At 40.6% G+C, this 23,542-nt stretch overlaps 1 protein-coding gene across 4 annotated transcripts in view; it reads left to right on the forward strand.

The window, feature by feature from the left end:
* The window catches only part of LOC122549656 (retinoic acid receptor beta), a 510,173-nt gene that overhangs the window by 404,383 nt on the left and 82,248 nt on the right, over positions 1 to 23,542 (forward strand). For all 4 annotated transcript variants that reach the window (XM_087986905.1, XM_087986906.1, XM_043689455.2 and 1 more), the window contains one exon: positions 13,878 to 14,038. In XM_087986905.1, the coding sequence (XP_087843031.1) occupies positions 13,878 to 14,038 (161 nt within the window). The remainder of the gene's footprint in view (positions 1 to 13,877; positions 14,039 to 23,542) is intronic.

Here is a 23,542-nt window from a genome sequence, read left to right on the forward strand (position 1 = left end):
GATGACATTTGAAAAAAATGTGTTGAGCTAAAAAGCCATCATTAAAGTGAGATTGAATGCACACTGGTTTCCATTGATTAATATTAGGCACAAATTGTGCTTTTCACCAACAAAAAAAAATTCAATTTCTGTATATTTCTATTATCGCTGTAATCTTCATTTCCATTCATGTGTAGTCCAAGGGACATTGCAATATAATGGACGGGAGTTTGTATAAAATTAATTGTTTATATAATGAATAATCCAGCAATCACATACAGAGTTAGGAAGGGTTCACCTGACAACAATTTTGCACTGCTTTTAAAAACGTGATGTTCGTCAATTTATATGTAGGTGCATAGAAAAGCAGTTTGTATTCACTTTAATGTACTAGCTGCATAATTTATGTGGAATAGAATAACAGATTAAGGATCTCCCTTCTACTCAGGAAATTTGCCAAACACAACCTGAGCTTTTAACAAACTCCACCAAATTTGATGGTTCATAATGCAAAAAAAACCTTTGTTTAATGATGTGCTCTAACAGGTGACAATCAGTGCTTTCAGCTGTGAAGGGTGTTAAATTGTAGGTGGTAAATATTTGAAAGCAGTTAAATCTGCTCAGTATTTTTACAGTAAGTGATAAAATTGTTCCTCCTCAACACTGAATCTTCTGTTATAAGAAATAAAGGAAGGCCTGATCTTTAGAAGTGGATTGGAAAAGTTTCATGAGAAAAAAAGGATAGTTCAAGTGTCTCCTACTCTTAGCATCAGACTGTAAATTTAAGTATGAAAACAACATCGTGTAGCTCTCACAATGAATATGCGAATGCAGAAAATGAAATTAGCATTCCAAAATAGACAAACTGGAGCCTTGGAGACATTTTTAACTTGAAGAAGAATTTATTTTGGCTGTTGAAATACTGGATTGCTGGTCTGACTCCAAGTCTATAAAATACAACACCTGAAGCCAAGTTTTATTTTTCGTTTTTAAATCAAAGCATACAGTGGGCCTGTTCTGGTATCTCTGGCACCTTCGGGTTTGCCAAGTATCAGAATGTTAGGTTGGAAAATATAACCTTTTTCAATACACCCCATTCTTTGAAAAAGGACACACTGCTATATATTTTGTTAGGCTTGTAATCTGTCTCACTCATTCTGCACCTAAAATCCCATTCCCTAATAATGTGCCAAGGTTGGCAGCTAAGCCCCATTCTCTTCCTTTGGGAATTAAGTAAGAGTATTGGGATTGATAGGAGCATAAAGCATTTTAGTTACAAGACCTTTAGTGACTCTTATCCAGCATTCTACCAATTGGGCGCACAAAACCATTTCTATAAACCCATCCATTTACGTCTTGTTTTTGTGTCCTCTCTTGTTATTTTATGTGTTCTGATTGGTTTTATTTAGTTCCTCCTTTCCTCACAGCTGAAGCAATGAAAGAACCAGCGACAAACATAAGAAGCAGAAAGTATCTTTGGTTACATTGAGAAAGGACTCAGCTATGTACAGAATTTGAATTTGAATTAGAATTAGGCTTTACTGTCATCTGCACTGCACTACAGAGAGATAGGAGTACAGCGAAGAGCTTACAAATGTCATCATTCACGGCGCTATCTAAAGTACAAGGTACCCAGGTACAAAAACTTAGGTTAAAAAGTAGAAAAATAAGGAAAAAGTTAACACTTCAACATTAAAATTCTTCTCAGTATAAGTTAGTAAATAAGAAATAAAAATTACAGTCCTTCTTTAGCAGCTAACTAAAATGAACTAGCACTGTTTAAAGCAAAATCTGACAGTAAGCAATCATGAGGGGAAGAGAGATTTAAAAATGAGCAAACCCCACAGGGAGGATATCAGCAGTGAAGAGTAGAGAGTGTAGAAAGCTGAAAAGGAGAAGTGGGACTGGAAGTGTGTATGTTTGAAGGCCACTCCTTATATCCAAATCCGAGCAAACAAGGCCCACCGCTGAAAACCTTGCTGCTTTGTTTATTACCTTTCTTCAACCACAGGAGCTTTCCCTGTTTAAACCCTGACCTGTCATTAGCTCACAATCTGCATTCTCTTATGTTCTGCTCACTCATCAGCCACGCTGTTGCAGATCTCCCCAGTGGCTCCCTATCTGCTAGTGCAACAAATTCCAATTCTCTACTCTTTATTTACAGCTCTCTCATGGCATTCCTTTTTCTTTTCCCTCCTACTGCCTCCTACAGCCCAACATCTCAAACTATAACCTACACTTCTCCGGTCTTGGAATGCTGTGGATGCAAAGCCTTTTCCTGGCTCTCCTTATTTTGTGATCGAGGTTTTAGTTCTCTTTGTGCCACGCACTGGGATCCCACCCTGAACATTCTTTACCTTCCAGTTTAAGAACTTTGCATGAGCTACCATCTTGATTGTGTCTTCCTGATTGTCTACCATTTGTCTCAATTGTCTAGATCTTTCTGGAATTTGTTCTGACACTATGGATGCTGCACAAATGCAGATTGTATCCAGGATGACTCCTTTCTTTGTCCTTGTTCAACGATTGACTTTTTGACCTTTTCCCACAAATGAAACTCCCATTTTCTTCATGACCAGCATTGCATTTGGAAAGTTTTTTGGCCTCGGGAGTTCATTCTAGATTTGAAAGCTGGGGAGGTGCCTTCAATGCCTTTTGTACACGTGAAAAAAAGACGCAAACGCAACACACTCCCTCTGGGATGATTCTGCTGCCAGAGGTGGGCTACAGCAGGCCATTTCGCTGCTGCTGACCCCTCTGTGAGCCTAAATGGCCATGGGTTGGGCTTACGCAAAGGCGTAGGGCAAACCCCTAGCCCACGGTTAGAGCATAGCAACAGCCCATGAGTGTTAGGCAATAAAACTGAGCTTATGCACTGCAACACCAGGAGAGATATGAACCACCGTTAAAGGAGATGGAAGTAGTTTCTGATTTGTAGAAAGGCTCAAAGTGAGTTAGCGTTTTGATTGCAGGAGAAGGGCTGGTCATTCTCAGGCCCTTTCCGTTCATCAGACTCATCAGTAATTTTCCCACCACTGCCCCATTCAAATAACTCCCTTTGCTGGAGCACTCACAGCTGGATCAAAGCTCCTGTTGTAGATAGGCAGGGCCATTTTTCAGTTTTCCTTGCTTCACCCGACCAACGTGTAAAGGTGGCTAGATAGGGTGTGGCTATCAGGGATCCTCCCGTCAAGATTCATGCTGAGTAATAGTGGAAGGTTTGATAGATGGCTTTCTGAGGCCATGATCTGGTGGTAGGTCTCCTGTCCTCCTCCTTTTCTCTCCAACCTAATTTTTGTGAAGCTCTTTCTCGTTCCTTCTGAACAACCATCTCAAAGGTAAGATGATATTCTTCTCACTTCCCCGCCGCTGCTAAAGTGATGTCAATGAAAATTCAGACAACACATGAACGGGGTGTTTGCTGTTCTTCTGCCACAGATATGGTGGCAGAATAGGCATTAGACTGCAATAATTCAGTTTCATTGGGCTAAATGTTACATTTTATTGGATAAGTCTGAGTTGTGTCACGTTTGTTTAGAGGATAGTTACCAAGGGGCCGAGTGAGATTTTCCCACCATCGCTTACCCAACTTGCCTCATTAATTACCAATGGGGTCTCTTACATCTCATTTCCACCCCATCGTATGATGCACTGCTCCCTGGACAGCTCGCTACTCAGCGGATATCCCAGAGTTCACCAGTATCCCCTGCGCAGATGCCATCTTTATAACCCCCTTGTGCACCTGGACAAGCGCTGCCAGTCCACAGCTGCCCTGCACCATTGCTGATGTTAGCCAGAGGCGTGGCAGACTGGGAGATACTGATGGTCTGCCTTGTGGACTGGATCCAGGAATGGGTGGTGCAGACCCACTCCCCCAGGCCTAGGGGTGGAGACCATATCACCAGACCTGGTCCAAGTTGTCACCTGGATTAAAGCGGCCTCATCCATCTGGAGGGCTACCCAGGTCTGTAGAAAGACAGCCATTGACCTTCCCCAGTCCACCAATGTTAAAAACCATCATGTTCTCGCCAATACCTCACCCCCACTCTATTGCTGACACTGTACCCACCTCCCATCAAGTCTCATGCTCTCCCACTCTCATTATTACTTGCAACATGTTTCCTCAGTCACTGTCATCCATCCCAACCCTTGGCAGCATTTACCCAGCATGCCCTCTGCATTGCCTACCGAGACATCACCTGCACCAGCCGTATTACCCATTTTCATCTCCCTGAATGCCAGTGCCTTTCTCTTTCCAGGAAATAACCAGACCACCGCCGAGCAGCAAGTGTCAAGTGGTGTGCTGCCCAAGATTGATGTCCTCCGTTTGCCCTGAGCAGGGCCAGACATGGTATTGGAGGCCACACTGACTTACTGGGCCAAGATCCTCTGAGTGAAAGCTATCCTCCTTGACTCGGATGAGGCCTGTTAACAACAATGCCAAGCTTCCTGGTTTTGTGTCTGTCCTGAACAGAAAGGCAAGGCAGAAGTATTGTGAACATAGTACCTCTGGGTGAGGGGGCAAAGTGCAAACAGCCAAGGCAAGGCAGGGATGCTTTGAGTATCCAGGTAGACTGAGCACTATGACAGCAAGCTCAGAACTCAGAGATACAGCTTGCTCCAGTCCCGAGCTGGGGTGTATGTGTCTGTGAGCACACAGTGTCCTAGCTGCTGCACTACATTGATAGTAGCCAGTGCAGCCTGGGGAGCAGCATTAAAGTGAGGAACAATCCTGTTAGTGGATCATAGATGTACCAATAAGGTTCTTAGAGGCTGTCACATGTCAAACGCCAATGTCTATGTACCTCGGGTACATGTGGCCATTGCCCGTGGAACATGCCCAGTTTCCAACATGGAGGTTGTTTGAGGCAAGAGGTGAGCGGAATCCATTACCCACACATTCCAGTTTCCTTATCGGGTTTTCCCAATGTCGAGCAAGTTTGGTAAAATAAGAAGCTGAATATTAATGAGGTGAGTTGGGCTGTTAGCAAGATAGTTAACAATCAGACCCATCATGGCCTAGCAAGAATTCCCCCCCCTACCACTTGTAAAAAATGTAAAAGATGGCATGACTTGCCCCTAATGTTGAGAAAAGCCTCATTGTCCGTGTCACATGATAGTGTCACAAATTTCACCAGAGGCCATGTCACTCAGGTGTCAACCAGATTCTGCTGATTGATTTTGCTTAGAACATAGAACATAGAACAATACAGCACAGAACAGCCCACGATGTTGTGCCGAACATTTGTCCTAGCTTAAGCACCCATCCATGTACCTATCCAATTGCCACTTAAAGTTCGCCAATGATTCTGACTCTGCCACTCCCACAGACAGCGCATTCCATGCCCCCACCACTCTCTGGGTAAAGAACCTACCCCTGACATCTCCCCTATACCTTCCACCCTTCACCTTAAATTCCAAATGTATTAGCATCAAACCTCATCATTTCTGTTCCCCCTTTTTTGTGACATCTGATAAATGGAGCTCCTTATCTCCAGCAGTCTGTTCTGCTGCTGTGATTTTCAAAGTTTTAAAAGCCAAGTTTGATGTGACCTGATGACGGTTTCCTCGATTGATGTCACCCTCTTCTTTCCACACTTTGAATGTTGCACCATAATCCATGGCTCTGGCTGCTCAACTGTACAAGCAACGGCAGAGCAGAGATAAGATCATGGTGTCTGGCAAGTTATTCACAAAGGACATCTTCGGGTTTCTCAGAACCAGTTTGCAAATCTTAAACTTTATTTTACATCTCACTCCCGAACACAACATACGCTATTTTATGCAAATACAAAATCTGCAAGGCAAAGAGAGCCAGGACTGGAGAAGGAGCAAGCTGATTCCCGTGTGAATTATCTCTTGTATCTTGGAGTTCTTGGCGACGGTTCATAAGACTACAGTAAATAACAATGTGTTTGTGTTGCTCAGACAGTTTAAAGCTGTTGAGCAAAAGAGCCAATGTGTTTTAACATTAAACAAATCTGTCATCCAACCTTAAAATGTAGGTAAATGTGTCTTTCTTCTGGAAAGGGTTTTTTTTCCTTCTTTGCTGATGTGTGAAGGCTTAATGATGGCTACAGTAAATTTTCCATGCAGCAGATAATTGAAGACTGCGATGAAGATTGGAAGTCCGATTCAACCGTGATAAATAAACACCAAACCTCAAGAATGCTTGCAGTTCCAATTCACTAGCAATGATAAATTAATCTAAAAATTACACTTCATTACCTTCCCAAGAAGCTTGTGACAAAATAAAAATCAGCATAAGGCAGATATTTACAATTCTTGCTTCACATGCTAGATACTTGCCTTATTTTCAATTAAGTTTTACATGCTTCCTGTTTCACATTGGAATTTTGCATTGTTCAAGGCAACAACATTTAAAAGGCATCTAGATGGCCACGTGCAATGGAAGGGTTTAAAGGGATACGGGCCAAATGTTGACAAATGGGGCTAGATTAATTTGGGATGTCTGGTCAGCATGGGTGAGTTTGGGTCTGTTTCTGCTGTACATCTCTATGACAAGGCTTGGACACTTTGGTGCGGATTTGTTTCAAGGGTACGTTTGTGCAGGGGTGAATTTGGAGTGGGACCTGTATCCACTGACTCCATCCATCCAACCCATCCTCCCAGGTGGAGGGTCACATAAAAAGGGCAGTAACGTGTTTAAAAGGAGCCTTCATTTGAGCATTCAGGTCCATTATGGAGGGAGAGATGGTCCCCGTCTAACAACTGAAATGGTGAACCCTCCCTCCCCCCAACCCTTCACTGCTATGACCCATTTCCTGTGCCTTCAGTAACTGGGTGTCAAGATTGTCAGGCTGCAGCTGCCATTTCAAGGCAGCAAGTTGTCAAGGGGCATCAGGCCTCCTTTCCTCCTCAGGGCGAGAAGCAACACATAAGTATTCTGCTGCAGGATTTCAGGGTGATACTAGTAACACAAGTACATTTCCTTTCGTTTTTGTGACGTGTACATTCTTAAAGAATAGTTGGAGCCGAAATTCTGATTGAACAAGCCCTGGGATTGGATATTGTCCAAAACTTGCTTTTGGGGTGAAATGCGTCAGGCGCCATTTTGTTATTATGAGTGGAATTATTTGGGAATAGCAGATCAAGAGGACTCTGCATCCTTGTAAATTACCATTTCATCCTCCCTTTCCTTCATCTCCCAAGTCCATTTACATCTTTCCTAAACTCTTTTTTCCGATCTTTCCAATCATGTTTTTGCTCCTGCCACAATCTGAAACAACTTTTATCAAAGTCACAATTCCCATCCTGTGTGACTGTTACAAAGGGCCTGCTTCCACACTGTCGGGATTCGATTCTATGATTCATCCTTCTCAACTTTCTTGCAGTCTGTGGCATGGTTACCCACACCATCCTCCTCCACTGACCAAGAATCGCGAGTCTAGGTATTCAATGATGCTAATCATTGCTGATTTTCCCAACATGAAAATCCTGGCGTTACCATTGACCTGAAACCTAATTGAATAAATAGAAAACCAAAAAACCATGGATGCTGGAAATCAGAAATAAAAACAGAATTGATGGGGATACTCAGCAGGTCTGGCAGCATCTGTGGAGAAAAATCAGAATTAACGTTTTGGGTTCAGTAACCCTCCTTAAGATTTGATTGTAGGTAAGAAAAGGTTAGTATGTATGGGGCGCGGGAGGTGGGAGGTGTTGGGAGTAAATGATAGATGGAAATGGAGCCCAGAGAGAGAGAGAGAGAGGTGTGATAGATAAAGGTCAGCCTGAGGGAATCAGTAGCTGCAAAGGGGATTATTAGTGGCTGACAGTGGTTTCATTGTGGTAGCAGCTCATGTGATGAGAAGGCCTGGTGTGTCGGGTTTGGGTTAAGCACATGGGAAGAAAGTGAGGTCTGCAGATGCTGGAGATCAGAGATGGAAATGTGTTGCTGGAAAAGCGCAGCAGGTCAGGCAGCATCTAGGGAACAGGAGAATCGACGTTTCGGGCATTAGCCCTTCTTCAGGAAGGGCTTAAGCACATGGGAGAAGGGGCTCAGGCTCTAAAATTATTGAACACAACATTGAACTTCCAGTTGCTGTTTTCTCTCTCTTTCTGGGCTTCATTTCCACCTATCATTCACTCCCCCAGCCTGCCCTCACCCCAGCTTCAGGATATACACCAACTATTTCCTCGCTACAGTCAGTTTTGAAGATGGCGCACTGGACCCGAAATGTTAGCTCTGCTTTCTCTTCATGGATACTGCCAGATCTGCTGAGCTTCTCCTGCAATTTCTGTTTTTGTACCTAACCAGATTAGCCATATAAATACTATGGGCAGAGGAATAGGCTAGGAATACTGCACCAGGTATCTCCCCCTCCTGACTCCCAAAGGGAAGCCCACCATCTACAAGGCCCAAGTCAGGAGTGTGATGGAATATCCCCACTTGCCTGAACGGGTGCAGCTCTAACAATGTGCAAAAACCTCCAAACCATCCTGGACCAAGCAGCCCAGTAAATTGGTACCACATTCACCACTTGCAGCTTCACCTGGAAGTGACAGCAATGTGCACTCTTTAAACAATTCACAACAGCAACTTGCCAAGGTTCTTTCTAAATCCACACCCTCCACCATCACGAAGAATAGACAGCAGACCCATGGAAACACCCCCACTTCCATCACCAACCCTAACCCAATCACTGCATACCACCCTGACTTGGAAATATATCGCTGTGACAAAATCCTGGAGCTGCCTTCAATTAGCACCTTTTCAAATGCAAGTAGAACATTGTTTGGAATGCCCATGTCACATCAGTGAATGCAGACACCAAATTGTAGAACTGGTTTATTAAAAGTCTGCCCCAAGATTTTAAATTCTCTTTCAAATGCTGTATTACCCACTGAACTTTTCTAGCAGTTGCTGTTTCGGTTTCCAGTATTTCTGGTGTTTATAATGTTGTGGATAACAGCCCTTAGCTGAATAAACGTTTCTGTTTCTATTGTCTGACACCATGTTGAATGCCACCACAGTATTATGCGCCAATGTACCCAGTGTGAGGTTATAATCTAATCTAATGGCAGAATAATGACAGAATCTTTGGTCTGCTTTGGAATAATCATATAAGCGTTGGTAATAGTGAACGTTAAGAAGTCTGGCGTCGGCTATGTTGTAAGATGCCAAATGTCTGTGTTTTCTTTCGAAAAACTATGTGAAAGGAGTAATGTGCAGGTTCAAAATGTGCTGGGAACAAAAGCCCATTATTTTAAAAAAAATCATTCTCCAGTTTTTGCATTCAGACTAACTTTCAACTGATCTTAATATAAATCAGCTTTTGATTTTGTTAAGCATATAATCAGGATTGCCAGCATTAAGAAAACAATCTTAATCTTGTCCCATCTGTCCAGATGGTTTTTATTACCTCTGCTTATGAAGGTTAGTGGAGGTAATTCTTTTGCAAATGTACTTTGTTCTATAAATATTATATCTCAAAACTAATAGATGGATTTCCATGAAACCTGATGTACAAATTCGATATTGATCCAAAGAAAAACTGCTGACTTTTTGGTGAAAATCCAGATACTGCAATTGTTTAGATGATCTGCTAACATTGGGTGATAGGGGAAACAGATCTTCTTTTAGACTGACAGAGAATGTTGATGATTGTTTTAGAATGTTGTGGATTGACTCAGAGGCTGGGAGGTGTTTGTTACAGCTGTCAAAATGTGAGCAGAGTTTTCAGAGCAGGTTGTTCAGTGTGGATTGGCTTGAAACTTCTTCTTAATAAGTTTGTTTTTTTAGCTTTGTAGTTACAGAGTATCAACCAGGCAGAGGAAAACTTCAGGGAAATCAGTGTAATCATATTGGGTTAACACGGCTTGGCAGAGGTATATAACAGAGTGCCCTCTTCACTTTGTGTTACACAGGCAGCAGCTTTCTAGCATTGCTAAGAAGGAGCTATGGGCCTGTGCTGTATGAATTAATCATTTTCTTACAGCAACATTGTGAGTATGTTTGCACTAAGACAGACAAACTTCCATGTTTGAATCATGGAAGAATATCCCATTTATTCCCTTATGGGATTCTGATTGCACTAGTTTGACTGAATTGTTTCCTGTGCTAACTATATTTGTAGCTTCTTGGAGCAAGAATAGCAATCCTGTTACATTTTGAGATTATTCTGTGTATTTATGCCTACCCAATTTACTATAGAAATGAGGTGGTTCCAGATTATACAATACCCACCGTCAGAAAGACAGTATGTGGGCGATATAGTAATCAGTTCTGCCATTGCTACTTCAAAACCTGCTGCTAGAATATGCACAAAACCTTCTGGGAGACTCTTCTGTTGAATTTCCTTTCTCGTGAGGGTGTAAAATGCATCCATTCTGCCCTGCTGTATTTAAGAACTAATTTGTACACTGACTGTGACAGGAAATGAGTCAGAACTTACTTTAGACAAACTGTTTGAGAAAGCAGGTGACATAGTAACCTTGATTTTCGACATGCCAGAGATCCCATATGGAAGATGATGGAAATGGGTCAAAGTCACAAATCCAGGCCCTGAACCTAGAGCCTTTCTCATTTCCACATGGATGGGAATGGAGGTGGCTGAGGCTTCAGTGTGCAGGGTTCCTGTGGATGACTGGAAATTTAAATGCTCAGTTGTCAATAAAAATCCCATGTTTGCTGCATGGAACACGGAGGGTGTAGAACAGACCAGGTAGGAGCCAGTGTTTTTGCTGCTTTTCTCTTGGCTAACTTGGCTATCCTTTTGGAGAGCTGGGATACCCCTGCGGATGCAAACTAGAACAGCTTAACAATGGGTTCAGTTATCCAATGCAGTGAGTGGGAGTGGGCAGAAGTGGTGAAGTTAGATCAGTTATTCTTTACAAGTGGGAGAGAAACCTTCAGGGGAAGGACAGGGGTCCTCTGGGGGAGAAGTCAGGTAGTCTCTTGGAGTTATCAGGTCTCCTTTGGGGTTGTGAACTGGGCAAAATATTGTACATAAAAGATGCAAAACCTTTTGGATTCAAGAACTGTCAAGAAGTGTTGAATTCTCTAGAACTGTCAAAATGTGCGAGAGAGCATTCCCCAATCAAGTATATTCAGGAATATAGAATTTTAAGTGATAGAACTTTTATTTTCCCCTGTGTGCATGGATGATCCTGGATATTAAGTCAGTTAGTCTAGTAGGTGAAGGGGAAAGGATGGTGGGTGAAAGTAGGTGCCAAGTTGTCATGAGGGTATGAGGGGCCATGGAGAATGGACAGATGGGGCATAGGGTGATATGGGGTATGAAGGACCATGGTGGAGAGTAGAGGTCATTAGGTGGCATGGCTGTGCATAGGTGGGGCATGAGGAGTGTGTTGGTGGAGTATGGGGGGAATGTTTTACGTTTTATTCTTTTATTTTAATTTTTGGACAAAGTGCTGGAGCCCTGAGACAGGCCTTCTGCCCATCAGGCATCAGAACCCAGCAGCTTTCCTACGTCATCGGGCCAGACTTCCAATCCCCCCCTCATACCCCCTCAACCTCCCGGCAAATGCAGGGCAGCCATTTTTAAAGCTTGGCTGCACAGAGCTACAAACTCTCCCACCTGTGTGCACACGACACAGCAATGAAAATCAGAGCCAGCGGGTTCATTACTGCTCGATCACTTCTTACACCCGGGTTTAAATCCCAGCCAAATGCAGTGAAGTTCCTATCCTACATAAAATGACTTTGTACCTCCTCAACCCAATTCCTGGAGTCTAGAGCACTGAATGGTTCTACCTAACATAGCAGCACACTTGCAGTGGCACTGAGAGAGACCACTTGGGCTTTTTTTTAAATTTTGGAAACATAATGAGGAATTTTTACTGTGTTCAGCTGCGCTATATCGAACTGAGGTGCTTGATGCTAAAATACGTCGAGTTGTGTTTTCCAGAACATTCCTCATTTTGATGAGCACAAAAATGTCAGGAAAGAAAAAAAAATCAGCCTTTGAAATGAAGAATTGGCTCATGTAATTTTGGAATAATTGGATTTGATTAAGTGTGTGAAACATGTGTTTATTGTGTCAATTTGAAAGAAAATGTAAGATGCAATTACATCACTAACAAGGAAATGCACTATTGAAAATGATGAATTTTAAGCTCCATTTAGTGTTCATTCCCTAGTGGCACATTAATACTTTAAGGCCCTTCACTTTTCTGAAGTCCATTAACCATTATTTATTGATAATGAACCTTTTTTCTATTATTTCTTAAGGGCACATTTTAATTTAAATCAAGAAGGTTTGAAAAGCCATAAACATGTAACACACACTAAGAGCTTAAGTGTGATAATAAATTCACATTCATTATAGACTTACAATTCTCCCCATTGAATTGGTGACTTTCTTTCTCTTTTGACGATTAACCTCAGAAGTGAAGCAGGATTCAGCCATGAATTGCTCCATAGTCTTAGTTAATGCTGCTCCTTTGTTGGCTTGTGAAACAGGATAAAAAGTCATTGATATGATTGATATAGAATGTTGTACAACCACCTGATATTGTGTCTTCCTTAGGCTGAACAGCTCTGGATCGAAATCAAAGCCAGACCCTCATTTCAATCAGGGAAACAGTCTGAAATGCTTACTTATCTGAAGTACTATCAGATTAGGGAGGCTAGGAAACCTGCTCTTTTGGGAAGTTTGGTTTGAGGAGAATGATAGCTGTCACAAAATTCTTACTTTCCTTTGGCACTGGGATAAAAACACCCTAGGTTTCCTCCAGGACAAAGTTGTATTCAATTTGAATGCCATAGAGACTTGCCAAGCAGCCAGCGTTTGTATCTTTCTCGCTGACAGTTATCTGGTTCTGGTGATTGCAAGATAAATTTGGAGCAGAACTCAACTGGACAGGCCGCAGGCTCAGAGGTGCTAGTTGACCAGGGAAAAGTTCTCCTGCTTCTGTTACACCCAGAAAAATAAAAACTCAGAATTTCCTCCTTGTATTGTTGAACAACCAACAATGGTCTGTGTAAGGATCATGTGTGACACACTTAAATAGCTTTATAATTGGTCCAGGAAGATGGGCAGTTCATCATTTACAAGTCTAACCTGAATATGGCATCGAGCAGGCAATGGACTAAGGTTACACTCCGATTTTAAGGTGCAAAATGGCAGGCATTGAGTTGAATCACTTTTCCTTTCTTGTCCCTTGTTGCTTAGTTGTCTTGAATCAATAGGTTCATTTTCAAAACATGCTTCCTGTGAAATATTGGTGATGGTATTATCTAGAAATGCAGGAGTCCCTTAAGGAATTAAGTGCAATTACTGCCTGCCGCCTGCTGACCCCATTCAAAATCTTTGTGTATTTTTACCAAATGGTGTACTGAATCTTATCCAATGTACATTTATTTGGAAGACAAATAGAAGAAAGAATATTTGTCAAAGACATTCCCCTTTGTTATTATGGTTCTTCGTCCTCGTTGTCATTTATCATCAATTTTAACTCCTTCCTGCTATCTTTCTGTTTGCAATTTCCTTTTCACCATTGCATTTGAACTGTTTTGTGAAACTGGTTCACCAAGCCCTCTGTCAGCAGCCTTCGCAGGAGTTACAGAATAGCTCATCATGTGAATGTTGCAATGAAATGCCAGGAATAAATATGTTGAGAGCAAGTACAAACAGAGCTCGACCATTTGGTTTTGTCTTGCATAAGCACTGCATGCCCACACAAAATATTATAGAGCCTTCCTTTGTTTTACTCTAAAGTTTGCCATTTATATATGGAGAGCTTATGCAGTGTTGTTGCCACTTTGTTGCTTCACAAAGTGACTTGTGTTGTGTACCACAGAAAACGATTGACTGGCAGGAGCAATTGTCGCAATTCACAATGTTCAGTATTTGAAAGGCGCTGTATAAATTGTATTACAGGTGCTTAATTGTGGTGCATTCTTCTCCTAGCCGTAAGAAATGACAGAAACAAAAAGAAAAAGGAGACACCGAAGCAAGAATGTTCGGAAAGCTACACAATGACAGCAGAGTTGGAGGATCTTATTGAAAAGATTCGCAAAGCTCACCAGGAGACCTTCCCTTCTCTTTGTCAGCTGGGGAAATATACTACAGTAAGTATTGGACCACAGATGTTTGGTGTTTTGAACCGTGCATTGAATGGTTGATACATCATCCTAATTGAGAAGCCACATACACATCTCCAGGGAAAAGTACTGGAAACTTGAAATTATAAAAAAAAACTGGAAATACTCAGCAAGTCAAACAGCCATTTTGGAGAGAGAAACAAAAATTTAGCATTTCAAGTAGATGGCTTCTCATCAGAACTTAATAAGGATTTAGCTCAACAATGATCATGTTAATACAAGTAAAGTTTCAGATTATGGGAAAATGTAAATAATACATAAACTATAACCTGTGATACCTGTCAGAAATTAAAAGGTCAATTATCTATTTGCTTCTGGGTGCTTCTAAGTGCATGACCTTCGGGAGTGGATACGTGTCGACATGTTCACCATTTATGCCGTTTAAGGGCAGCAGCACCATTAAAGGGGAAAGCACATTGAAAAACCTCGTGCTGGAATTATATTGATATCACTGGTTTGTGCTGCACATTGAAGCCTAATTTTTTGGAAAAAGATTTTGTCAGCTAATTCTGAATAACTGAAGGTAGTGAAATCTGTTATGGCAGCCAAAAGTAAAAAAAAAATGACAATCACTGCTATTCCCAGCTATCTTGAAGTGATTGTCTGTAATTGTTTTTATGTTGCTGTGTCACACTGTGATAGTAAGTGTCTTGGCAGCCTGACGGTGTCAGGCAGGCTCTTGGTTCTCCTACACACTGTCCTGGAGAAAGATATCAACTGGGCACCACTATGGTGCTAAGTAATAGCAGAAAACCATGTCATGTAAGTGCAGTGTTAAGAATGATAATCAAGAATAATTGTCTGATTGTGAGAGTCTTCTTATTCCAGGTATTATGAAATGGATGCTTGCTGATTGAGAGGGGAGAATCTGGTATAAACGGTTGTTAGTGGCTTTGAATGTGATGAGGAAATATTTCTCCAGTAGATGTGGGAGTATTTGCACTTGCTGCTTCTTGACTGCCTTCAGCAATGACCTATTTGCAAACAAAAGATAGAGTTTATAGCGCTCAACACAGCCTCTGCCAGCAGATGAAAAAGAGTAATTACATTCTTCAAGAAGAGTTGAAACATGAGTATGAGGTGTTACTGGACAGTCTGCTCTGAAACTGCACCTGGTACTACAAGTGATTAGAAAGTGTAAGATAACATTGTTAATTGCAAGAGGTATTGAATACAGAGAAGGGTCGCTATATGTCAGTTATACGGGGAAAACTGCATCTGGAGTACTGTGTACGCCTTTGGTCTCCTTATTTGAGGACAGATGTAAATGCATTGGTAGCAGATGGGAGAAAGTTTCCTGGACTGACACTTGGAATTGGCAAGTTGACTGATGAGGGAAGATTGGACAGGCTCAGTTTCCATCTGCTGAAGTTCAGAAGAGTAGGAGTCAGTTTGATTGAAACACATAAGATCTTTTGCAGTCTTGATGGGGTGCATGTGAAAAGCTTGCTTCTTCCTGTGGGAGAATCTAGGGCTCGCTGTTTAACAACAAGGGTTTATCTATTAAAACAGAGTTTTATCCTACAGCGCATCATTTGGAATCTCTTCATGAAAGGCAGTGAAAACAGAGTCTTTGAATTTTGTTTAGGGCACGAGAAAATGGGATTGTGATAAGAGGGTAAAAGGTTATCATGGGAGTGTGGAAATATGGAATAACCAGATCAGCTACGATCTTAATGAACGCTGGTACAGGCTCACATGACTGAATGGTCTACTCCTGTTCCTAATTGATATGTCCATATCTCTGTGCAGAGGCATGCTCACTAGCATGTAGTTTAAAATGTCGAGATCCCAGTTTAGCTTTATTGAATGCATTTTATGTTCCTAAAATAGGTATCAGTTAGCTGGGCAGAGTCCTTGTATCCAGTCAACACAAATATTCAATTTTGGGCAATTTTGGATGCAAGATGGTCGACTCCTTGTGAGCTCCTGTGTGTATATCTAAGTTTCCTATTTCCTACAATCGTTCTACATTCTTTACCTGTGTTTTTGTTTTTGCTGCTGTTTACCTATTATTTACTTATCTATGCTACTTAACTCTGTGACCTGCCTGTATTGCTCGCAAGGCAAAGCTTTTCACTTGTTTTGGTCAGGGTTTGGGTTAGTCTTTTTATTCTGAGATGACCAAAGTGAGAACAGGGCTCAATTCAAACTCGAAATAAGGTTCCTGCACTCAGTTCAGATCCAGACTCTGGAACTTGTTTACATTCAAGGAGCTTGCAAATCACAGGATCTAAGCAACTTGACCATTGGGTCCTTAAAGGAGCCTCCAGAGGAAGTGTTCCAAAAATGCAGAAACACTTCCACGTTTTGTGCAGTCAGAAGGGAAAAGACCAGGCTTCCTGAGTGCTGAAAACATCTGCAAGGTGCTACAGATCTTTTGCTGGATCCTTTCCTGATTTATATTTCATTGCCGGAATCTCGTAGGGATAAAGGGAGTCCCAGCTGTTGGCTTAAGAACAAACAAGAACTCCACATCGTCATTTCTTTGGGAAGTCCTACCATATCTCGTTGCGCTAAAGCACGTGACAGGCCAGCAGGTCCTGTGTCTGCCAGCTCGATTGAATGGAAGCACCCCCAGTGAGGTGCACGTTGCAACAAGGATCATCACTGGATCCCAGGCTGGAAGCAAGTGATGGTGGGAGGGTGGGTCTCTGATTGGGGGTCCTGGCAGAAGGGACTGGTAGCAAGGACAAGGAGACGGTTCAGTGGACCCTTCCTTCCAGTTACTGCGTCACCCAATGAGGCACTTTGAAAGAGGGACTCCTGTTGGAGCCCACATGTTAACATACACAGGCAGCCCCTGCTAAGATTGGATAGAGCTCTTAAGGATAGTGGAATCAAGGGTTATGGGGATAAGGCAGGAACAGGATACTGATTGAGGATGATCAGCCATGATCATAATGAATGGTGGTGCTGCCTCGAAGGGCAGAATGGCCTACTCCTGCACCTATTGTCTATTGTCTAAGATGGTACCAGCAACAGTAGGATAAAGGCCCTAACAGGATTATTTGCTCCGTTAAGAGCCTCAAATGGTAACAGAGTGGACCCTCCATTACTTCACCTGATGAAATGCCCTCTCTGTCACTGAACTGGCCACAGGAATGGCTTAAGATTCTGCCCCATATTTCAATAATGTTTGTGATGGCAAAATAAGGTTGTGAGGTGTCAATGAATTGTGAGATTCCAAAATTTGGGAGATCCTCCATCAGTGAGTGGCATTATAAAGAATATGAGAAGTAGCAGTAAGAACTATAATTCAACAGTTCTGTTTTCATATTAAACTTTGTGACCATTTCAAAAGAAGGATCTTTTATGAGATATAAACTGGCTGTTCACTTATGAATAGTATCATAGTGCTAAGAGTATTGTGCACTATTGTTAGGATTTGAAGGGTCTTGCAACTCAGTTGGAGGCCATTCAGCTCATTGAAGTGGAATCGACTCTTTTGAAAGAGCTATCTGTTCAGTTCCTTTCCGCTGCCCTTTCCTCAAACTCTTTCAAATTGTTCTTCTTGAAATGTTAATCTACTTAGCTTTCAAAAGATATGACAGATTGTGCTTTCACTACTGTTTCTGGTGGAGCATTCTCTATCTGAACAGCCCTCTGGACAAAGAAATGTCCCCTTACCTCTTCCTATCCTGATCTCGGTAACAATCGCAAACTTATGTCCCTTAATCACATATTCAGTAAACAATGAAATAATTTACCCAGTTCTCTAAATCAAAATCTTTTATGATGTTGAAAATATTTCAGTTTTCTTCTTAACCACTATTCATTCAGTAAGGGGAGTTCAAATGTTCTAGCATAATTAAAGCTGCTCATTATTGGTATCATCTTAATTGGTATTTTCTTGACAGTCTCCAAGTTCTATTGCAGAGTATCTAAAAATGGACACAATATTCTAACAACAGCCCTGACCATGATTTATAAGATTTATAGATACTTACTTGCTTTTGATGCCTCTATGCATAACACTCTAAATACCTTATTTTCGTAATTTAACAGCTGTATAATTTCATAGATTTATGTATCAGGCCCATTGACTGTCACTGTACTTTTCTGCTTTGAAAACTTTTACATTAGTATATTTCCACTCATTATTTCTCCAAAACAGTTTATCTACATGAAATTTCATCTGCTCAATTGATTAATTGTTACTAAGTTTGCACTTAACTATATTCTTGTTTTTGTTGAGTCTGCAGATTTTGGTGTTATGTCCCTTATTTTAAAGTCCAAATCAAATTTGAACCCCAATGAGCAATAAGCCTCACTCTCTGACCTATAGCTAACTTTCTAACCATGCTGCTGTATTTCCTTAACTTATTCAACAAACCGCACAGGCAGCGCTTTCTGAAAATACATATAGGTCACATCCATCACATTTCCTTTATTTCAGTACATGCCATTACTTTTTCAAAGGAGTACATGAGAATTTCCAAGTAAAACTTGCCTTTTTCAAATCATTTTTGGCAGTCTGGGTTTGACTCATGTGTCCCTAAGTGGCTATTCATTTTATCACACACTGTTATCTGTAGATTTAGCTTTTTACGTTTAGATTTTTATTGTCGTGTGGACTCAAGTACAGAAGTACGGGATTACAGTGAAAAGTGTATAATGTCGCCACACAAGGTGCCATCTTAAGTACAAGCACCTAGGTGATAAGAACAAGGTAGAAAGAAAGAAAGAACAGCGTTAAAAGCTCAACATTACAGTAATTCTAAGAATTAAGTAGAAAAGTAAAGAAATAAAGCTAAAAGTAAGACATTAGTCTTTCAAAAGTGCTTAGCCACGCTGGGACTGCACTTGGTCCAGGGGCTCGATCGCCTCCTCTTTGCCTTGTGGAAGTTAATACTATGCTGACTAATGTATAATATAAACATTAACTTGAATCTATTTCGCACCTTTATCATAGAAGATGTGTTCTAAAGGCCTTCATAGTAGCATTTTACTGTAGAGTCATAGAACCATAGAGGTGTACAGCATAGAAAAAGGCCTTTTGGTCCATCAAGTCTGTGCAGGTTAAAAGCGCGCACCAAACTACTCTAGTCCCATTTTCCAGCACTTGGTCCATAACCTTGTGATACCAAGCCACAGGAAAAAAATTACATTGAGATAAGTGTCAAAATTTTGATCAAAAAGGTAAAGTTAGGCAGCTGAAAGCAAGTCCAGCAATGCCAGGATGATTACCATGGGATTGCTCAAGAGGTCAGAATTAAGATGAGTGCAGAGAGCTCAGGGGTTTGCGGCCAGAAGGAGAACGACAGGGACAGAGAGGAGTGGGCCATTGAATCATTTAAGACAAGAGTAAGAACTATAAAATTGGACAAAAGCTTAATTTTCATCATTAATTCACTCCAAATTATAACCTGAATACAGCAACAATTCTAAATTCCTTGCTTACCAAATCAATCTGCTTTCTTTGACGAGCTGCTGCAATCTTCAAATAGCTGCAGTCGTGCCAAACACCCCATTCTGGTAATCTCCAATGAACTGAGCTCATAATGAGAAAGGAACAATGGCTAATTCTGGACAAATTATTGTATTTGGACTGTGTGCCACTTTTACAATTCTGTCCACACCCTTCCCAGAAAATCTACTTCAATATTAAACAAAATGGACAAACATAATTTAAAGCATACCCATTAGAGTTATTTTTTGAAGTCATTGATTCGACAAGTTAGACAATACTCTTCCCTTTCTAATTCTACCATCATAAAATACTTGTCACATGTTATTGTTGTATAATGTGCACTAGATGTACATTACTTTTTAGGGATGCGTGAAGGTTTATTGTAATGTAATCCTCTGTTGTTGACCAACTATAGTAAAGTGTCTTTGCATTGTAAAGTATCTCTCCTTCATATTGCAAGATGAGAAGCAGCACAGGTAAATGGGCACCAATGATGGTTGCAGTTACCATTGGGATTATGTCCAAAGTAGCTCTAAACCTTGATGTCCAAATGGCTGTGCAGATTCCTGAGTTCCACTTTTGCAGTTTGATGCCTCCAAGTCCTTTCTACTGTGTGTAGTTACATAATTCACTTGTAGCCATCCTAAATTCTTTATTTATTTTAAATAGATCTGGTTAACTAAACAGTTTTTAAAAATGATTTAAGCTGCTTGGATGTCCTAATACACAGTTATGGGAAAATTACCAAAGTCAAAAGATACAGATTGAAAACAGTATGTTTATAAGAGCTGAGAATCAGTCAATATCTATTGGATTTTGTTTGTATTATAAATACTTGCATCAGCGCTAATGTTTTATACCATCACTGTTTTTTGTTTCTAACATAATCATATTTGTGTAATTTTAACAAATTGTTAATATGTTAAATAATTTAGATTTTACATACTTGCTATTTAGCTTCTTGTTTGTTCTTTGAATTTCAAGAAGCAATCCTGCACATCTCTGTTAGTTCGTACTGGAAACTACTAATGTAATCATTATCCCATTAATAAATAAAAATAAATCATTTATGCTCTCTGTTCTTCAATTATCAGTTTATTTAGATGCACACTGTCAGTTTTACAAATCAGCTGTTAATTGTACTATAACATGTGTTCAGTGTTATATGGAGTTGTGTTTGGTCTAGAGAGTGTTACAAATTGAACTCTCAATCCAATCCAAACAGTTGGTGGAACCCACTAAGCAGAAAGTGCTTCCTCATATAGCTCAGGGGGAAACTGTGAGATAGTCCGCCCAGTCCATTCTGACACACCACACAGTTTCTGTTAGGAGAGCTGCTTAAGCATTGGCTTCGGAGCAGGCCATTTAACTGCAGGACCAATCACTTTCTGATTTGTTGACAAGCACATAGCACAGCAGACTAGCTGGTGGTGTTGGATGTGTAAAATAGTGGTGGAGAAATGTAACTTCAGTCTGAAGTTTCAAAAATGCCTCAAAGGATTTTAAACCTAAGGTACTTTTAAAAGTCATAATAATCTCAAAATGCATTTGGTAAGGATGTCAAGTTGGTAAATAATAGAGCATTAAAGGGAAGTTATTTAAGTAGGTCTAGTTAATTGCATGTAAAAGAAGTGAGAAATTCTAAATCGTTTTATAGTTGAATTCCGAGTTTATTGGATAGGATTTTCCAACTACTTGTGGAACCTAACATGTAGTTGGGAACCTTAGATCATATACAGGGAGCGTATTATACAGCTACATGCATTGGAAGATACTAATGTAATCCATACATTGATAGTGATAGGTGCAGGCCGCTCACTCAATGGGGGTTAATTTTGACTTGAGTGATATTGTACAAAAAGCTTTCGAATGACCCGTCTTTTATATAACTCTCCCGACTTTCAATTTTATCTCTTAATGATTAGGTATCAGCCAAATTCAAAATTATGCAAAACATGTTTATTTCTGATTCTTAAATCATTTTCACTATGTACACTCATTAAATGAATGCTTCACATCCCTTAAAGTTACATCACAAATTACCTTCAAATCATGTGTAATTTCCAATACTTAAGTGAACGGTTGCTAATAAATACTAACTTGTGTGAATACGAGTACATGTTGGAATATTGTACTATACTGTTGAAAATATCCAAAACGGCTGAATATAACTTTTCAAAACGATAGTTTTAAGTTTAGGAAAAAATAGTCCAATTCCAGTTCTCTACATGTTTGCAGTTCTTACTGTTTATGAGGTTATAGTCAATTTATAAATGTTAAGGTAAGGTATTGGAGAGTACCAACTAATTAAAATAGAAAATGCCGGAAATACTCAGCCGTGGAATGTGAGGCACAGTTAATGTTGCAGGTCAAATCTTCTTTTACTCTTGATTAATTAAATTGTAAATGACATATTATTCTTAAATGATTCTCTTACATCTCTTATCCTTTTTATTCTTAAACTATTCAAAATGGTGCCCGATTGTGGCGCCTGTTGCAACTTTTCACTGTATTCTAATGTATTATTAACTGAAAAATGCGGGTAACAATAAATAAATTGCTCGTCATTCACTAGTTGGCACTTCTCTCATCGCTGAGTCAGAAAAGAAGCACTCAGAAACTTTAATGGAACTGATCATCAGATTTTTCTATATGAAACGCAGAACATGACAGCTGGATGACTATTGAAGGAAATGTCGCGAAAAGGGTCATGCATGTCACATGGAGGGATGTGGTACTGAATACTATTCTTAGTTTGCAAGTTAAGTGTCAAAATAGGTTTAGCGACCTAATGAAGTCAGGCAAGATAACACGCTAGGCAAGCTTCCTTCCCTTCCTTTGCCATGGATGCCAAAGAAACTATCCACCCTCTGAAATGATTGGCTCCCTGTGTAACCCTTCACACTGTAAAATGGTGAACTGGTTTGCTGACTCAACCCTCTTAGCAGGAATTACTTACATATATAACTTCCTCCACTGTAACAGAATGTCACCAGCAAAACTATTACGCTACTGGTTGGATGTCCCTCTGAGGCTAACCTTATCCTAATTCACACAGCCTTTATAGAGAACAACTTATAAATAAGGGCAATATAAGACACGGGGAAAGTGAGGTCTGCAGCTGCTGCAGGTCAGAGTCGAAAAGTGTGGTGCTGGAAAAACACAGCCGGTCAGGCAGCATCCGAGAAGCAGGAGAAATGATGTTTCGACCATAAACTCTTCATCAGGAATGATGACACGCTCATGCTCGAAACGTCGACTCTTCTGCTTCTCGGATGCTGCCTGACCGGCTGTGCTTTTCCAGCACCACACTTTTCGACAATGTCAGACACTGGCCCAGTCAGGGTGTACCAGGCCACTTACATTTTACAAAGTGCAGGACATAAGTTGATGGAGAGGTCTGTGTTCAAGTTATAAGGGATAGCAATTTAGTGATGTGAGAGATAACTCAGAGGCCAGGACTAACACTAAAGATGTGAGTTCAAATCCCAGCATAGGAGCTAGGAAATTTAAAATCAATTAACTTAATAAATCTGGAGTTTAAACTAATCATTGATCAATAAAAATGACTGTGTAGCTATTGGATTATTGTGAAAAGAAAACCTTATCTGGTTCACTACTGTTGTTTAAAGAAGAAAATATGCCGTTCTTCCCCTCACTGGGATACTACATCTCCAGACCCCTAGCAATGTGATTGGTTCTTAACTGAGCTCTAATGGAAAGCAGGCCTCTCAGTTGTATCAAGCTGCTCCAGGAAAGTTGTGACAATATATTGACCTTCTTCGTGCAAATGAGGCAACTTCCGACAAACCTTGCAAATTATGTAAGGATAGTGTCAGATACAATCATAGTCTGACGATTGGCAAGTATGCTGTGAGTAATTTTAGGCCCATTTATATCTTTCTGAACTTTGTTACTTTAGGCTTACTTCAAGGTCCTCGGCCACAATCTACACAATTGCTAATATCAGCTGTGTTGTTGAGAAAAGCAAAGACTGGGCACAGCTTAAAGGAACTTTTGTTTTACTCTTCCTAAAGGAAGGTTAATGGAAAGCAACA

The sequence above is a fragment of the Chiloscyllium plagiosum genome, unplaced genomic scaffold (genome assembly GCF_037043375.1).
Source record: "Chiloscyllium plagiosum isolate Xiang-an unplaced genomic scaffold, Cpla_swu_hap1 HiC_scaffold_5, whole genome shotgun sequence".
NCBI lineage: Eukaryota > Metazoa > Chordata > Chondrichthyes > Orectolobiformes > Hemiscylliidae > Chiloscyllium > Chiloscyllium plagiosum.